Source organism: Phyllobates terribilis, unplaced genomic scaffold (genome assembly GCF_046119375.1).
Source record: "Phyllobates terribilis strain yellow unplaced genomic scaffold, ASM4611937v1 Scaffold_5__5_contigs__length_657084704, whole genome shotgun sequence".
Classification (NCBI taxonomy): Eukaryota; Metazoa; Chordata; class Amphibia; order Anura; family Dendrobatidae; genus Phyllobates; species Phyllobates terribilis.
Genome location: NW_027362765.1, coordinates 532,293,543 through 532,313,003, shown reverse-complemented (window position 1 = coordinate 532,313,003; position 19,461 = coordinate 532,293,543). Strand labels below are relative to the sequence as shown.

General features: G+C 42.3%; 1 protein-coding gene across 4 annotated transcripts in view; it reads right to left on the bottom strand.

Annotated features, from left to right (window-relative positions):
• Nucleotides 1–15,595: 15,595 nt before the first annotated feature.
• The window catches only part of CUEDC2 (CUE domain containing 2), a 59,266-nt gene continuing 55,400 nt past the window's right edge, over nt 15,596–19,461 (bottom strand). For all 4 annotated transcript variants that reach the window (XM_073685769.1, XM_073685768.1, XM_073685771.1 and 1 more), the window contains one exon: nt 15,596–19,427. In XM_073685769.1, the coding sequence (XP_073541870.1) occupies nt 19,281–19,427 (147 nt within the window). In that variant the 3' untranslated portion in view covers nt 15,596–19,280. The remainder of the gene's footprint in view (nt 19,428–19,461) is intronic.

The following is a 19,461-nucleotide window of genomic DNA, read 5'->3' as shown; positions in this document are numbered from 1 at the left end:
GGCGGAGCAGGATTAAATAGGCCAACAAGGTCATGTGACCAGCAAAGGAAAAAAAACCTAACAGCAAGGTTCTAACACATGCGACCTGAAGAGCCACCACGACTTGTGGTGAGAGGCAGAGTTGTGTTTGAGGATGCAGTTGTTGACGTGCTTCCAGTACTACGTCTCTGTCCAGGAAGGCGCAACCTGACCTCGTCGTCACTAGCATCTTCCTCCACCTCCTCTGCTGACCTCATCTCTTGGCTGACTGTGGGTTGACAGTAAGTGGGATCTCCGACCTCATCATCATCACCCTGTGCGTTATCACACCCGTCGTCCTCAGAGCCAACCTGTTCCTGCCCTGACAAAAAACTAAAGTTGTCGCTCCAATCAGGTATTTGAGTCTTATCATCGTCTTCCTCATTGTCTCCACCAACAGGAGTTACAGTTTGGGAATGAGGGTCTACATTATGGTCAGAACCTTCTGCGTCTGGTCCTGGATCCGACTCATAAAGATTCTGGGCATCAGTGCAGATCATTTCCTCGTCTGGATTCACAGAAGCGCTGGAGTCGACCTCTGATTCCCAGGCTATAGTATGAGTAAACAGCTCTGCAGACTCAACCATCTGTTCTACCTCATACTCAGACGGGCAGCTGGAGATTTGGGAGCTGTGAGGAAGCAAGTGCGATTTGGGTGACACCTTTGAGGACTGGAGTATTTGTGATGTTGAAGTTGATGTGGAGGAGAGCCCACTTAAAGGAGCACTTGATATCCGTTGAAGCACCTGCTGTTTTTGTGCCTCATCTGGAATTTGTAGCGATTGGCGTGGCCGTAAGAAAGGGATCTTATCACATTGTCCGCTAAAAGAAGTAGACATTTTAGTTTGGCTGGAAGATGGTCTTTCTTCTGCAGATGTTACTGTTGCTTTAACACCTACCCCACGGACACAACCTTTTTTCCCCTTCCCAACACGCCTATTCCCCTTTCCACCAGCAGCAGGCCTTTTTCCACTCATTTTGGTGGTTAACTAATTCACAACTCTGGAGTTGTTTGCACAAAAAAACAATGGATGGTAACCGAGCAGAGCTGAGTGGCCAAACTGTGGTATTAGGCCAAAACTATTGGCTGGGTTAGATGCAGAAAAAAATTATTTTGAATTTACAACCTGATGGAGGTCAGTATAGATGGACTAATACAACAAGTCCCACACACAGCTAGAAGCCCAAATATTTTTTCAGAGGTACTGTAGATGCAGATAAAAATTTGTTTTAATTTGCAACCTGATGGAGGTCAGTATAGATGGACTAATAGAGAAAGTCCGACACACTACTAGAAGGCCAAATATTTTTTCAGAGCTAGATGCAGATAAAAATTATATTCAGTTTGCAACCTGATGGAGGTCAGTATAGATGGATTAATAGAACAAGACCCACACACAGCTAGAAGCCCAATATTTTTTCAGAGGTAGATGCAGAAAAAAATATATTCAGTTTGCAACCTGATGGAGGTCAGTATAGATGGACTAATAGAACAAGTCCCACACACTGCTAGAAGCCCAAATATTTTTTCAGAGGTACTGTAGATGCAGATAAAAATTAGTTTTAATTTGCAACCTGATGGAGGTCAGTATAGATGGACTAATAGAGAAAGTCCGACACACTACTAGAAGGCCAAATATTTTTTCAGAGCTAGATGCAGAAAAAAATTATATTCAGTTTGCAACCTGATGGAGGTCAGTATAGATGGACTAATAGAGAAAGTCCGACACACTACTAGAAGGCCAAATATTTTTTCAGAGGTAGATGCAGAAAAAAATATATTCAGTTTGCAACCTGATGGAGGTCAGTATAGATGGATTAATAGAACAAGACCCACACACAGCTAGAAGCCCAATATTTTTTCAGAGGTAGATGCAGAAAAAAATATATTCAGTTTGCAACCTGATGGAGGTCAGTATAGATGGACTAATAGAACAAGTCCCACACACTGCTAGAAGCCCAAATATTTTTTCAGAGGTACTGTAGATGCAGATAAAAATTAGTTTTAATTTGCAACCTGATGGAGGTCAGTATAGATGGACTAATAGAGAAAGTCCGACACACTACTAGAAGGCCAAATATTTTTTCAGAGGTAGATGCAGAAAAAAATATATTCAGTTTGCAACCTGATGGAGGTCAGTATAGATGGACTAATACAACAAGTCCCACACACAGCTAGAAGCCCAAATATTTTTTCAGAGGTACTGTAGATGCAGATAAAAATTAGTTTTAATTTGCAACCTGATGGAGGTCAGTATAGATGGACTAATAGAGAAAGTCCGACACACTACTAGAAGGCCAAATATTTTTTCAGAGCTAGATGGAGAAAAAAATTATATTCAGTTTGCAACCTGATGGAGGTCAGTATAGATGGATTAATAGAACAAGACCCACACACAGCTAGAAGCCCAATATTTTTTCAGAGGTAGATGCAGAAAAAAATATATTCAGTTTGCAACCTGATGGAGGTCAGTATAGATGGACTAATAGAACAAGTCCCACACACTGCTAGAAGCCCAAATATTTTTTCAGAGGTACTGTAGATGCAGATAAAAATTAGTTTTAATTTGCAACCTGATGGAGGTCAGTATAGATGGACTAATAGAGAAAGTCCGACACACTACTAGAAGGCCAAATATTTTTTCAGAGCTAGATGCAGAAAAAAATTATATTCAGTTTGCAACCTGATGGAGGTCAGTATAGATGGACTAATAGAGAAAGTCCGACACACTACTAGAAGGCCAAATATTTTTTCAGAGGTAGATGCAGAAAAAAATATATTAAGTTTGCAACCTGATGGAGGTCAGTATAGATGGATTAATAGAACAAGACCCACACACAGCTAGAAGCCCAATATTTTTTCAGAGGTAGATGCAGAAAAAACTATATTCAGTTTGCAACCTGATGGAGGTCAGTATAGATGGACTAATAGAACAAGTCCCACACACTGCTAGAAGCCCAAATATTTTTTCAGAGGTACTGTAGATGCAGATAAAAATTAGTTTTAATTTGCAACCTGATGGAGGTCAGTATAGATGGACTAATAGAGAAAGTCCGACACACTACTAGAAGGCCAAATATTTTTTCAGAGGTAGATGCAGAAAAAAATATATTCAGTTTGCAACCTGATGGAGGTCAGTATAGATGGATTAATAGAACAAGACCCACACACAGCTAGAAGCCCAATATTTTTTCAGAGGTAGATGCAGAAAAAAATATATTCAGTTTGCAACCTGATGGAGGTCAGTATAGATGGACTAATAGAACAAGTCCCACACACTGCTAGAAGCCCAAATATTTTTTCAGAGGTACTGTAGATGCAGATAAAAATTAGTTTTAATTTGCAACCTGATGGAGGTCAGTATAGATGGACTAATAGAGAAAGTCCGACACACTACTAGAAGGCCAAATATTTTTTCAGAGGTAGATGCAGAAAAAAATATATTCAGTTTGCAACCTGATGGAGGTCAGTATAGATGGATTAATAGAACAAGACCCACACACAGCTAGAAGCCCAATATTTTTTCAGAGGTAGATGCAGAAAAAAATATATTCAGTTTGCAACCTGATGGAGGTCAGTATAGATGGACTAATAGAACAAGTCCCACACACTGCTAGAAGCCCAAATATTTTTTCAGAGGTACTGTAGATGCAGATAAAAATTAGTTTTAATTTGCAACCTGATGGAGGTCAGTATAGATGGACTAATAGAATGATGCTATGCCCAAAAGATTTTACTTCACTAGGTGCAGTAAAAAAATTGGTATTCTATACACAGGTGGTATATCTTGCAACACAGATAGGCTACTCCACTGACTAACACACTCTGCAATAGGCCAAAAAGGATTAGCTTTGCTAGATTCAGACAAATGCTGTGAAAAAAACTTGCACAGCACTGGCACAGACCTGCCTGGCAAAAACTGATAGGAACTCATGTAACCTAGTCCTGAAAAGGACTGCAATTACAATTAGTCTTTACTCCCACAACCGATCTATTTAAGAGCACAGACCTCCCTGATAAAAGTCGTAGGAAATGCTGTAACCTAGTCCTTAAAAGGACTGCAATCACAACTATTCCCTACTCCCAAGCTATCTGTATATTTGTGCGAAAATTGGCTTGAAATTAACAAGGTATAGCGCACACAGCAACAGCGGTGCCGTCTAACACGCAGCTGCAGCAGTGAGAAAATGGTGGCGACGGGGAAAATGGCTTGATATTATAGGGCAAGGACATGTGACATACACTGCCATTGACACATGCCCTTGCTTGTGTGAAAAAAAGCACTTCGCTCCGTGTGTGCGCTGCTGATAGGCTGACAGATTGCACCTCCCCACTGTAAATGCGGGAAAGAGAAAAAAAAATGGAGATCTTCATTGTTCCTGCAGAGATCCAACCCCTGCCCCTCCCCCCACCCCGCTGTACACTCAAACTGCGTATTAACATTAATTTTCATCATTACTGAGAAAAAATCCAGTTATGATTTTGGTGCACGAACAGTTATCGAACATAACCTCGAACAGCCGAATTTTTCTCAAATTGTTCGTGTTCGCCGAACGGCTCGAACACCGCCCAAAACAGCTCGAATTTGAGATTGGCGAACAGTTCGAGTAGAACAACGCTCATCTCTAATCATGACTACTGGGTTGCCACACTCTTAGATCCCCCAAACTTTTCGATCAACCTTTTCATTTTAATAAAGACCAAAAAAATGGTCATTTTTGAAATTATAAGCATTAGCAGGTTATTAGAAACTGAAATCAAACAGTTTTCAACTCAAAACTTTATTCTAGGTGATGTTACAATTTCACATAGGACCCCTTGTTCGAAAGGAGCTTCTGAACTCTCTCGTCCATTGAATTTGTCAGGTTTTGGATGGTTTCTGCTTCAATTGTTTTGCATGAGGACAGAATACCCTCCCAGAGGTGTTGCTTAGATGTGAACTGCCTCCCGCCATCATAGACACTCCTTTTGATGATGCTCCAGAGGTTCTGAATGGGGTAGAGGTCAGGGGAGCATGGGGCTCACACCATAAGTTTGTCCCCTTTTATGCCCATATCAGCCAGAGATGCAGATGTTTTATGTGCAGCATGAGATGGTGCATTATCATGCAAAAAAATGATCTTGCTGTGAAATACACGGTTCTCCTTCTTGAACCATGGCAGGAAGTGCTGTTTGAGAAAATCCACATACATTATGGAGTTTATCTTTAGCGCCTTCGGGGATCCTAAAGGGGCCGACAATCTCTCTCCCCATGATTCCAGCCCAAAACATTACTCCACCTCCTCCTTGTTGGCGCTGTAGCCGTGTTTGCGTGGGGTGTCCATCAACCAGCCATCCTCCACTCCATCCATCTGGACCATCGAGCGCTGCACGGCACTCATCCGTGAACCAAACAGTTTTGAAATCAGTCTTCATGTAATGTTTAGCCCACTGGAGCTGTTTCTGCTTGTGTGAAGTGGATAGAGGAGGTCGACAGGATGGCGTACGCACAGCTGCAAACCTCTGAAGGACCCTGCATCTTGTTGTTCGGGGGACGTTGGAGGCACCAGCAGCTTCAAAATCTTGTCTGCTGCTATGACAAGGCTTTTTTGCCGCTGCTCTTTTAACCTGACGTAATTGCCTGTAGGAAAGAGTCCTCAATTTGCCCTTATCAGCTCGCACACGTGTGTACTGTGAATCAGCTACATACTTCTTGATTGCCAAGACACTTCATCCTGATCATCGCACAATGTTGATTGTAGCCATGCCTTGACCTAAACACTCCACAATTTGTTGCTTCTCAGCAGCCGACACATCCTTTTTCTTTCCCATTTTGGCAGAAAATGTAGGCTGCTTAATAATGTGAGAGAGCCTTCTTAAGTAGTCTTGCCTTTCATTGGACACACCTGCCAAACTAATTAGCACAGGTGTCTGCAATTGCTTACAGTGATATAAAGAGCCCTGACACACATCACCATCAATGAGTTTAACTGACAAACAAACAAATTCTTCCCTTATCACTCCTAAACACTTTTTGCATAATAATTTGGAACACAGTGTACATGTGCTTTTCCACAAAACACCAGTGGTTCACGTAGTGAATCTTACAGTTCTAACTTGCCAACCGTGGTCTGTATGGAGTTGTTCAATAAAGGGCCCAAAATTAAGATAACATAGATGGGAGAGGTCTCTATGAATAGGAATTCCTAAGTATTTGATACCCTGTGAGGGCCAGGCAAAGGGAAAGTTGGACTGGATGGAATCCTGTATGGATTTGAGGAGGGAGACATCGAGGGCCTCAGACTTCGCTGCATTGATTTTAAAATTTGACCATGTAACAAAGTGATCTATTTCAGCCATAACAGCATGGATGGATATATGTGATTGAGTGATATATACTAGGACATCATCAGCAAATAGAGAGCACTTGTACTCGGTGCCTCCCACCTCAATCCACCTAATATTGGGGTTATGGCGAATTGATGAGAGCAGGTGCTCCGTCACTAGGATGTATAAGAGAGGGGACAGAGGACATCCCTGCCTTGTCCCATTGGTGATTGTGAAAGGTGATGAAAATGTTCTGATGCACCCCCTGGGCCTTGGGACACCCGGAGCCGGACCCTTTTTGGTGGATGCTGGTGGTTGTAGTCTTCGTGGCGGCGACCCGGTTCCGTGGCTCAGGGTGGTCAAACCAGTGGCGGAACTATTTATGTGGTTTTGAAGTTTAAATGTCCGACTACGCCACCCGTGGATTGCGGTCAGAGTGAACCGCCGCTGCAGGGCAGACCGCTGAGGCTGGTGTTGTGGGTGCAGCAGAGCGTAGCATAACTCCTGACGGGAGGAGTATAGCCTCAGGGCAGTGTATGCGGAGGATGGGGGTGATGGTGCAGGGCAGCAGCAGTAACGACACGGAGTCAGTGATGCAGTCCAGGGCCTTTACTCACAGTTCTTATTATCCAGACCACGTCTGCAGGTAACGGCTGCCCACGTCGTACTGTGCTCACCAGGTGAGGGGCTCAGACAACTCCCAGATAACTTTGGAGCGCTTCACAGGACCCCCTTTGTGTGTCCTTTGTCTGGCCTTTCTTACCAACCCTTCTGTCCGGCTGCCTCGGGCCTCCTCTTGGTAAACTTGGCGCCAGTTTCCCTGACCCTATGTGGTGCCTTCCTAGCGGGTGTAGCGAGGGGCTGCGCCACATAAAATGTCAGAGCCTCTGGTTTCTAGCTGAGGGTCATTTCCTGCCTCCACTAGTTTCGGGGACCGGTCTCCCCCTTTGGCCTGACCCCTCCACGCAGGTGGATTCGGACGTGCGGTGGTGACTCGCCCGTCCGCACCCCTAGGATCCCTTCATTCCTCGTTCCTGGAGCCTTCTCCGCTCCTATTCCTTCCTTCTCCCTCTTCCAGGCCTGGGCCTCTGTTACTAGGCCCGCCTCCGGAGCAGAGCTCATGCAGAGCCCCTGCTCCCTGCCATTTCTGCTCAGACTTCTCTGCACTGAACTAAGATGGTGCCCACCTTTTATACTCCCTTCTCAATGCACCCAGGAACTGCTTCCTCCCTGCTCCTGCACTACAGGGTTCCCCTTCCCCAGTGTTCCCTCCCCCCACTCCAGCCAGGGACAGGGACTGTCGTGCCCATCTCAGAGGCATATTGGTCGCCCTGCCCCACGGCAATGTGGTGTAATGCATGCAGGTGTCGGGTCCTGATCCACACTCCATCCTTACCTGAGAGTGAGATATCACACCTCTGGGTGAGGTGCAATACCTCTGTAGCAACCGAGCCCTCAGGGTGCTACAGTTCCATTTATCTTCAGCCTAGGTGACGTATTGTGATACAGGGCCGTGATTTTGGCTATAAAAGGGTCTCCTAGACCCCTACCCCAAGCTTTTTAAGAGAATCATATATGGCGTGCCAGGAGACTCTATGGAATGCTTTCTCAGCATCCAACGAGAGTATCTAATTACAAATTTTTAACTGCATCTAGCCCAGGAAATACTTTGTGCCTAGTAGCAGTGTCTGCTAGTCAGCGGATTATCCCGGCTGTTAAGCAAGCTACACCACCTGTAGTTTGGACACTTAATTTTTTCAAAGGAAATGCTTCGGGACCACGGGATACTCAGTGAAGAGCATCAGGAGGCACCCCAAGGCATAGGGGCTGGGACTGGCAGTAGGATGCCTTGCGGTGGACAGCCGAGCTCGATCCTTATAAAAGCTTTTTAACTGCAGCAGCTTGAGTGGACGCTACTGGAGCTGGAATTACGCGGCTGCTGGCATGAGACTTGCCCTCCAATAGATCCTTGTAAATGGATTTAAAGTGTATTCATTCAAATTAGAGAGACAATTTAAATTAAAACGCTTAGAGCTGCCTCCACCACAGGGGGGCTCGCTCGACCCACCAGCGGCCAGGCACCAGTATTGGGAGAGGGGGACTGGCCCTCAGGGTTCACCGCGGCTCTGGCACAAACCCGGCGACACGGAGGTGGCACGGGCAGAAGCGGACTGAACGTGTCGGCTTCTCACTTTTTGGATTTTAGAAGGGCATGACATGCCTATATTTGTGTCTCCCCCTCCTTTTACTCCTCCACCTCTTTACTTTTCGCATGACTATATGTACTTGTCACTTTTCCATGTGTTAGTTGTGTCTTCTGAGCAGTTTGTCAGCTTTTGGACACCTTTGAAGGTGTTTTCTATGTGTTTCTATGTGTTTTTGTTTGCCTGCCATTGGTTTTAACGGTGTTCGAAGGTGTTCGATGAACAGTTCGGCGAACACACGGGTGTTCGACGAACCGAACCGAACTCGAACACTACGGGGGTGGCTCAACACTACTTGTGACCGCCTCTCAGAGCTGTCTATCTTAAGGTAAAAAAGTTGGAAACCACTGTCTTAAAGTAATGACACAGTTTAATTTTCACATACAAGCATGGTGTAGACCAAGGGTGGGGAACTTCCGGCCCACAACATATTTTTCTTTGGCCCATGAGCAGACTCCCGGGGACCGCAGAGCTTGGGCAGGCCCTTTAATTGCCACGGACACTATGTGCACGGAATAAGGAATTATGCCATGTGTCACGACGTACTTTGCGGACGGAGTCAGCACATCCAGTTCCACCAAAGACAACAGCAGCGGCAGCCCCTGCACCTCCTGTGTATATATGTCCCTCCTGTGATGTATATTTGCCCCTGGCCCCTCATGTAATATATATGTGCCACCAGCCCCTCCTGTAATGTATGTGCCTCCAGACCTTCCTGTGATTTATGTGCCCCCAGCGTCTCCTCTGATATGTATGTGCTATCAACCCCTCCTGTAATGTGTGTGCCCCGACGTCTGCTGTGATGTATGTGTCTCCAGACCTTCCTGTGATGCATGTGCCTCCAGTGTCTCCTCTGATATATGTATGTGCCCCCAGTGTGTCATGTGATGTATGTGCAACCAACCCCTCCCGTAATGTATATGCCCCAGAATCTCCTGTGATTCATGTGCCCCCAGCATCTCCTGTGAGGTAGGATTGTGCCCTTAGCATCTCCTGTAAGGTGTGTATGTGTCCCCAGCATCTCCTGTGAGGTATGTATGTGCCCCCATAGTCTCCTGTGAGGTATGTATGTGCCCCCAGCATCTCCTGTGAGGTATGTATGTGCCCCTAGCATCTCCTGTGAGGTATGTATATGCCCCCAGCATCTCCTGCGAGATATGTGCCCCCAGCATCTCCTGCGAGGTAAGTATGTGCCCCCAGCATCTCCTGTGAGGTATGTAAATTTGAAAAAAAGTATGTGAAAATAGTAGGGATCTCCAAAATGAATAGTACAAATATTTTATTAACATATAATGTCACACAAAAACATTTAAAGAAACATACAAGCTATAAAATGATCCAGCAGGTGTGTCCCTGTAAGGACCCACACCTCCTCTTGAATGTCCAAATGGTAGCGAAAAAAACAAAGTAAAACACACTACAAGTAAATGAAATATCAGTCCAGGAAAATGCCTGGGAAATCTCAAGTAAGGAAAGTATCACAAGAAAGTGCTTTGGTGTGCGGTTGGTTGATCCCTATTTGATAGGTAGTGCCCTCGGTTTCTTGTTTGTATCATGTGATGTATGTCCACCAACCCCTCCTGTAATGTATGCGCCCCCAGCATCTCCTGTGATGTATGTACCCCAGTTTATCCTATGTGATGTATATGCTGCAGCCCCAATGTCTCCTATGTGATTATATATATATATATATATATATATATATATATATATATATATATATATATATATATATATATAGAGAGAGAGAGCAGTCTCGGTGCTTCCTATGTGATGTATGGGGCATTTATAGGCACCAGTTTATCACATCAGATGGGGCAGACTCAAGCTCAATTGCAGGTTTTTGTCTGGTTATTACTAATGTTAGTCTTATGGATGTTTTAAGTGTTTTTAATGCATTTTTCGTTTGGCTTATACTGTATGTTTATTAAATATTGACATTTATGGGTGATTCCTTTTCTCTGCATATTTTATTTGTCACTTCATTTGGTAACCCCTTAAAATGCAACACAAACCAACTCTTGGTAGAAAGCAAGAAAAAAAGAACAAGTGCAAAAATTAATAATCACCAGGTCCTTAACCCCTTTCTGATGTGTGGCACCATCGCCGCCGGATGTCAGCTGATTGTCACAGCTGACACCCGGTACTATGTGCAATGAGCGGTGCCACACCACTCCCTGCACATTAACCCCTGAAATGCTGCGATCAAAGTCAATCGCAGCATTCCGGGAGCAAGGGGGAGATAAGCGCGCTTACTTACCTCCTCTCCAGCATCCCGTGCTGTCTGTGCGGGGTCCCGGTAGTTGTCATGGTGACCCGTTGCAGTCATGATGACATCCGGGTCACCAGCCAGCAGGAAGTTACTTTGATCATGCGCAGTGCGTGATCAAAGTATATTCTGCCTGTGCAGCGCTGACAGGCTGTATAGCATAGAAATGCTGCTGCATCTCTATGCTATACAGGCGATCAGACTGCAAAAAGTTAAAGTACCATATTGGGACAAAGTGTAAAAGTAAAAATAAGTATCAAAAAGTGAAAAAAAAATAATAAAAAAATAAATTGTAAAAATATAAAAAAAAAAATGAAAAAAAAAAAACAAAAAAATACTGCACCCACTAGTTAACCCCTTTAGTGAACACGGTAAAAAAAAACAAAAAAAAACGAAGCTTTATCTTCATATCACCAAACAAAAAATGGGATAAAAAGCGATCAAAAAGATTAATGTAAAAAAAATGGTATCGCTGAAAATGTCATCTTGTCCCGCAAAAAACAAGCTGCCATAAAGCTCCATCAGCCGAAAAATAAAAAAGTTATAGCTCTCAGAATAAAGTGCTACAAAAAAATCTTTTTTTATAAAATAGTTTTTATTGTGTAAAAGCGCCAAAACATAAAAAAAATATAAATGTGGTACCGCTGTAAACTTACTGACCCAAAGAATAAAGCTACCTTATCAATTTTACCACACGCGGAACGGCATTAAAAAAAAAAAAAAATTCCTGAAGTATTAGTTTTTGTTTATTCTGCCTCCCAAAAATCAGAATAGAAAGCTATCAAAAAAGGTCACGTGCCCGAAAATGGTACCAATAAAAACGTCAACTTGTTCCACAAAAAACAAGCCATTGATGACTCTGTCAGCCGAAATATGGAAAAATTATAGCTCTCAAAATATGGCGATGCAAAAAAAAAACAACATTTTTTAGTGTGACAGCTGTTAATCATAAAAAAACGATATGAATCTGGTATCGCTGTAATCGCACCGACCCGAAGAATAAAGTCGTCTAATCACTTACACCGCAAGAGGAATGGCGTAAAAATTAAACTCTAGGGTTAAGGTTGTGCTAAGGTTAGGGTTCTTTTCAAAAGTAAGACAAAAATGATGATGATATGGCGACTAGTATTGAGCGCAAGTGCTCGCTACTTGAGTTTGCATCGGGTGCTCGAGTCACATGCTTGAGTCTATACCCCATTTGTTTCGCGGCAGTTATACAGCCAAAAAAACCTTGCAGGGATTGCCTACCATGCACGAGCGATCCCTGCATGTTTTTTTGGGGTATCTAACAACCGTGAAACATGCGGGGCGGGGACTCGAGCATGTCACTCGAGCACCCGCAATACATGATGCATACCCGATGCAAACTCAAGTAGTGAGCACTTGCGCTCAAGACTAATGACAACTTATTCAATATGATGACCTAATGTCATCAAATTCTGTGTCGTACCTCTGGGTTCAAAATGTTCACTATACCCCTCGGGGGGTCTTGTTTCCAAAATGGTGTCAATTGTGGGGAGTTTCCAATGTTTAGGCACATCAGGGGATCCCCAAACGCGACATGGCATCCGCTAATTATTCAAACAAATTTTACATTCAAAAAGTCACAAAGTGCTCCTTTCCTTCCGATCCCTGCCGTGCGCCAAAACAGTGTTTTTTCCCCACATATGGGGTATCTGCGTGCTCAGGAGAAATTGCACAACAAATTTTGGGCTCCATTTTTTCCTGTTACCGTTGCAAAAATAAAAAAAATTGGGTCTAAAGTCACATTTTTGTGAAAAAAAATAAATGTTTTTTTTTCTTCCACATTCCAAAAATTCCTGTGAAGCATATGAAGGGTTAATAAACTTCTTGAATGTGGTCTTGAGCACCTTGAGGGGTGCAGTTTTTGGAATGGTGTCACCTTTTGGTATTTTCTGTCAAAGGCTCCTCAAAGTCACTTCAAATGTGATGTGGTCCCTAAAAAAATGGTTTTGTAAATTTTGTTGAAAAAATTTAAAATCACTGGTCAAATTGTAACCCTTATAGCTTCCTAACAAAAAAGAGTTTTGGTTCCAAAATTGTGCTGATGTAAAGTAGACATGTGGAAAATGTTATTTATTAACTATTTTGTGTGACATATCTCTCGGATTTAAGGGCATGAAAATTCAAATTAGAAAATTGCAAAATTTTCAAAATTTTCGATTTTTTCACAAATACACTTCCATTCAAAAGTTTGGGGTCATTTAGAAATTTCATTATTTTTGAAAGAAAAGCACATTTTTTTTCAATGAAGCTAACATTAAATGAATCAGAAATACACTCTATACATTGTTAATGTGGTAAATGACTATTCTAGCTGCAAATGTCTTTTTTTTATTGCAATATCTACATAGGTGTATAGAGGCCCATTTCCAACAACCACCACTCCAGTGTTTTAATGGTACATTGTGATGGCTAACTGTGTAAGAAGGATAATGGATGTTTGAAAGGTAGTGTAAACGCAAGTCATATCGAAGAAATTTTACCACTATCATGAAGTACAATATGTCATGAAAAAAACAGTCTCAGAATTAGTGGGATCCATTGAAGCGTTCCAGACTTATTACCTCAAAGTGACAGTGGTCAGAATTGTAAAAATTGGCCTGGTCATTAACGTGCAAACCACCTTCGGGGATAAAGGGGTTAAAAGACTGCACCATTTACATTGTAGTTCCAGAAGGATGCAAATGACTTCAAAGACTCAGGAAGTGCACTGCACAGCTTTCAAGAATACTAGGCAGCCTGATGGAATCCCCTCAATCCAAGCAAGAACAAAGCCTACAGCCAGCCATACACATTAGATGGTTGTCAACTGAATGAAGCTTCGGCTACTCGTTCAGCTGACCGCCACCTCAGCTAACTCTCCCAAACACAGGATTGCTCGTTTGGCCGTCGCCAGATATGTCTACCGGCGGCTTATCTCCAGAACAAAGTTATTGGCAGTCTGAAATCAGACATGCCTGGTCGACATCTGTGACGACACAGAAATTAATCTTAATTATGCCACATGTATATTTTCAGTAGGCCAAGAGACAGACTATTGTTCATATGAATCTGAACGTTGACTCTTGAATTGATGTTTTTCTTTGGTGGGTCAAGAAAGACTATTGTCTGAACGTTGACTCTTGAATTGATGTTTGTAAATTGTTGCCGTTTACCTATTATATCAGCTCCTACAGGTAATTGTGTTGCTATCTTTGGAGGATGTTGGGTCATTGAGCAATCAACGTTTGCTAATATGTTGATTACATATTGTATAAGTTCATGTAGCCTGTTGACCTACAAAATGGTGAAGGCCAAACTATGCAGATTGATTAACTCATTGTTTAATTATTTAATCTCATCCCACCTTCCCCCTGACCTGTGGATGATGGCCTGAACCACAGATGTGGATATAAAAAGGGATCTATATCCTTCTGCACAGAAACTCTACAGAACAGCAGCCATGACACCATGGCTCCATCAAGAGGGACACAGATTTGAAATTCTACAGGATGCCAACCTAAGGGACCACGGCCCAAGCTGGAAGAATACAGATCTGCTCCATTGACCATCACTGAATCCATGAAGACATTTGAGGAAGCCAGGTTGAGACCCTTTGGTCACCTGGCACCATGGATAAGTTCGGAGAAGCCAGGTTGGGACCCTCCAGTCACCTAGCCCCATAGAGACGTTTGGAGAAGCCAGGTTGGGACCCTCTGGTCACGTTAAATTAGACAATGTTACACCTAGAGAAGTACATTTAGTACGGTAATAGTAATTACATAACTAGTATCATAATTAGGTTTGATCCAGGGTTCTAGGACTGATCGCCTTTTCTTGGGTTCAAGAAGGAATTCTTCCCTGTTACACAAATTGGTTCAATGTGTCCTGGGGTTTTGCCTTCTTCTGGATCAATCGATTTAGACATAGGGATTTTAGTAATACCTTTATTAGAATCACAAGAGTAATACAAAATATAAAACTAATTAAAAAAAACTATAAAAGGATACATTGTTAATTGTACTATTGCAGCAACAATAAAAATGGTAATAATACATTTGTGAGGCCTAGTCCCAGTAAGTTAGTAGGTTAGTGTAGGGTGTAAAATTGGGGGAGAAATGTTGAAATTGATAGACCTAGGTCTTTGTTCAACCTACGTTACTATGTTACCTCAATGAACTGTCAGCTTCCTAAGCTTGTCGTTACCTCCTCTCTGTGGGTGCCCGCCACTTCTGGGTGCCACTGGTGGGGGTAGTTGGCCCTGGAAGCCCAGAAGTCACAGCTGCTCTAATCCCGGCGAGTCAGCGGAAGGGTGAGACTCTGTAATTCGCACCATCTTGGGCATTTGCTGGGACTGTTCTATATGTTTTTTTGTCTTTTGGTGGTTCAATAAAGTATTGCCACACTGTTTTACCCTCAGCCTGTGTTGTCTGAATAGTATTTATGCCCAAGGGAAAGGAGTGCGTACATTCAGTGGGATGAGTCCAGGTCCATAGTCTTTCTAAAGACAGCAGGGCCAGCGGACAACAGCACCCACTGACCCTCGTGACTCCACATCTCTCCTAACGGCAGCATACACAGAGAGTTGCCCGAGCCCATTGATATTGACGGCTGCGAACAGGATTAGTCTAACGTGTATGATAGCCTTAAGTCAATCAGCAAACTGTATTGTGTGACCTCAAATAACATGGCAACGTTTTATCCAAAGCCACTTGTGATAGATAATGGACAGAATTGCATGTTTCGGAAGAATCTTTGGAAACAATAAAATAAAATATAAAACCACAGCATAAGTCAGTGCATCCAATCCATAATTTATTGAACCACACAGTTGTATAAATAAAACACAAAATATCAGCAAACAATAATGCAAAAATTAGGTCTGCAGCAAAAAAAAGTTATATATCGGATCAGGATCCATTCCCAGATCACTCAGGAGAAGGAAGATAGCACCTGTCACCACCATATTCCCCGTCTCAATGAAGATAACTAGCAGTTCAGTTGCAGATACTTCTAATTTCTGGTCATTGCTAGAAATGTAATTACATTTCTTACATTTTTACAATATAACAGAAGATAAAATCTCATTTACACAGGCCCACTGCAGCCATTAAATGATTGCTGATATGCAAGCTGATCGCTGGCTGTTTAGACTTGCACCAGAATTCTATGCACACACGATGGTTAATATGATCGTTCTGTGCGCATGGAGTATAAAGTTATCGAATCATAAGGTTAACACGAACGAGTGTTTAATGTTCCAGCGGGGTTTTTTTTTTTTTGTAGGAATGCTCATTGCCAGATTATCAGCCCATCTAAATGGGCCTTAAATCAGCACAGATTTTGGCAAGTAGTAAGCTACAATGAAATATTAAGCGTATTTCAACTATTGTATTTTTCTAGCACCTTTAATATGTAGTCTCAGTGTCTATGTTTCATGGTCGTATATGAGGCTGTCGAGTTTAGATCAATAGACAAGTATCTGGTCCAGAAATCATAGTCTGTGAAACATGGATGTTTGAATGCCGCCTTAGGCCAGTTTCACGCATCCGTAAAACACGGACCATGCCCTGATCGGAAAACCTGGCCCTTGTAAACCCAGAATGGGTCGTGTTTCACAGATGGGTAAAACCTGCCTAAATCTGAAGTTATGAAATCAGCAGGTCTTAAATACAGAAGCGTTGGAGACTCCAGGAACAAGCACATTTGGAAGGGATGGAAATGGCGTACAGAGTATCGCTTCAGAAAACAATTTTGTATATTGATGTGAACATGGTGAAATAAATGGTTTATACATGACCGTGTAATGCTTAAGGTAATACTACATACGGTACTGTCCCACTTGAATGAGGTTCTGCAGCAGCAAGCTCCTGGATTCCTGGTTTTAAATATCGCACTGTGGTATTAATAGATTAGACCGTATGAAAAATGCTCAACATTCATCATCCAGAATAAGCCACTATGATATTTGGGGAATTTAAAGACTGTTTAAACTTCAATGCATGCTGTTGCACACGATTAATAAATCTGCCCAATTATCTTTAATTGCAAGATCAAAATCTTCTGTGCTGCATCAAGTAGTGATGGAACGTAGATCAAGAGCGAGGGGTGAACATGGTGGGTGCATTTATACATAATGGATGAGTCTCTTGCACTAGAATCACAAGCATGTAACTAAGCATGCAACTTAACACCAGGGATAGCAAACATTTAACATTCCTTCATGTTAAACGACTACAAAATCCAAGATAAAAGGTGTACAGTTTGGCACTTATACAGGAGCATATGAAGGTGGCAAGGCATGAAAGCCGACATAGACCGAGTTCAGTATCCAGGACAGCAATGCAATAAAAAGATAATAATAATAATAAACTGCCATTGGAAAATAATGCAAATATGCTGGAAACACTGCATTTTGCAAAGGTTTGCAGTATAGTAATCATTACTAGCAAATAACAAACAGCTTTCATTTTCTAATTTTTTATTTAAAGTCAGCTTTCATTTTATATGAATTGCTCTAACAAAATTTAACGTTGCCTGCTTGGTTGAGATGGTCAGGAAGCCACTTTTTTGACATTTAGGATATAAATCATAGCTGTACAATTCTGATGGTGAAAATGAATGCAGACTTGTCCTGTCCCTAGATGCAATGTATCCAGTCTGGGCAATGCTCTGAGTGCCATACATTAGCATCAGCTCTCATGTATTAGGCTAGGTTCACATGCATAAAAAATGCTCTACGGGGTTAACCACATTTACAGACATGCTCAAAAAAAGAGAAAATACAGCCAGGACGGAGTCCGGATCGTGTCCACAGTGATTCCATCATCTTCATTGAAGTGAGTGGCTCCGTCAGGGTTCCTGTTGAAATTGATTTTCTAGTATTCCGAGGGAAACCCTGATGGGGTGCTCACCGGAGAACACTGTATTAATGTAAACCTAGCCTTATCCTGGGGTTTAGCATTTGCCGCACAGCACACGGCCTAGGGATTAACACAAAGTATGTTACAAAGTGGTGTGTTTTTATTATACAGGCATTAAATTGAGAAAAAAATGAGGATTATTTTATGTTACATGGATGTGATTGCAATTTTGTCAAACAAATTTACCAGTTGGCAACAACAAGCTTTAAGGCCTATTACAGTTTTTTTCCCCATCAATTCAATGGACCATCTGAGGGAATTTGTCACCTAGGACTATGTGCACACAACATCTATGTCAGGTAGATGCCGCCCGGAACCCAACTGAAAAAGTGCTCAATAAATGTAATAAAAAATGAAGATGCAAAATGACTTGCTGCGTATGTGTGCAGTCTTTTTCAGCTTCTTTTTACAGCTTTGGGCTTTGAAAGCTGTGAAGCGGCTAAAGAAAAAAAAAGGACCAGTCTCTCACTACTTTATATTTAGTTTACAAAAAAAAAAAACACATCAAAGTCAAGGAAAATGCTATAGGAAAACCACCATTGTCAGTTTCCTGAAGCGCCTTACTATAGCAAAAACTCAGTGGGTACACCAGCATGTATAAGATGCCGTGAGTCCATACCCCAATAGCTTCAATTAAAAAAAAAAAACTATCAAAACCAATTACAAGTTCTAGAAAAACAACAGTGGACATCTGTAAAAAACACATGCATTAACAATAGTTGGCACACTTCTTTAGTGAAGTTCTACTTCACTATTCCTTTCTGTAGGAAAAGGGGTTGCAACAAGATTGCAACTATCGCTTATTTTAGTACTTTCATCTTGTAGGATAATTGGTGTCATATTTTTAAAGTTATGACTTTTATGGATATGATGAGGTCAAAGATTTTTTTTCTTTATATAATACTTCTGTATTGCAGTATACTGTAAATTTAGCTATCTCCTATAAACCTTTAAGAATAGAGTGCAGGGTGGTGTCTGTGATGGGGTGACAGACGGGGGGCACCCCTCCACTTTCGAATTACTTTGTCAACCACTGCATCTAAGGGGTTAGACCACAGCGATCGAAGACAGATCTGATACCTTCAGTTAGGAGGGTGCCGGCTGTGTAACATAACCGACACCTGCCATATACTGGGCCAGGGTCAGTCCTAAGTCTGATTCATACACCTGTATCTAGAAGGGAGAAATAAAAATAGAATTGGATTATGGTGCACCACTTTCTGGTAGCTCAGCTTTTCGGCTTGAGGCCCATAGTTTCTTTGGGCATATTGCAGTTAAAGCTGTTCATGCCCTGGCAGTATATGTAATGTACTACTCAGTTTCTGATCCTATGGATATAGATGTAGTAACCAGCATGGCCTTGATGTAGAGGCTAGACTCTTCCACCTGGCATCATATATTGCTTATTTATTGTGATGGAGATGCCCGCATGCCTGTGAGCGAATAACCCAGAGATATAAGTTCTCTTCTCTGTTACAGAGATGTATTGTATCCACCCATCGAGGATCATGCTCCAGACTCAATAAATGCTGAAAAGCTCCCGTTTCATTTTCGCCTCAATGAAACTTGTACTTTCTTGCAGGCTTCAGATTTATGTAGGTTTTCTTCATCTCCTCGCTCTCAGGTTTCTTCATATCTTTGTACCTCTCCCCCTTTGTGCTGACCACTTGGTTGTCAATGTATCTAATCATTTTCTTAGGGGCCTGAAAACAGATCAACACAAATAAGTCTGTTGGC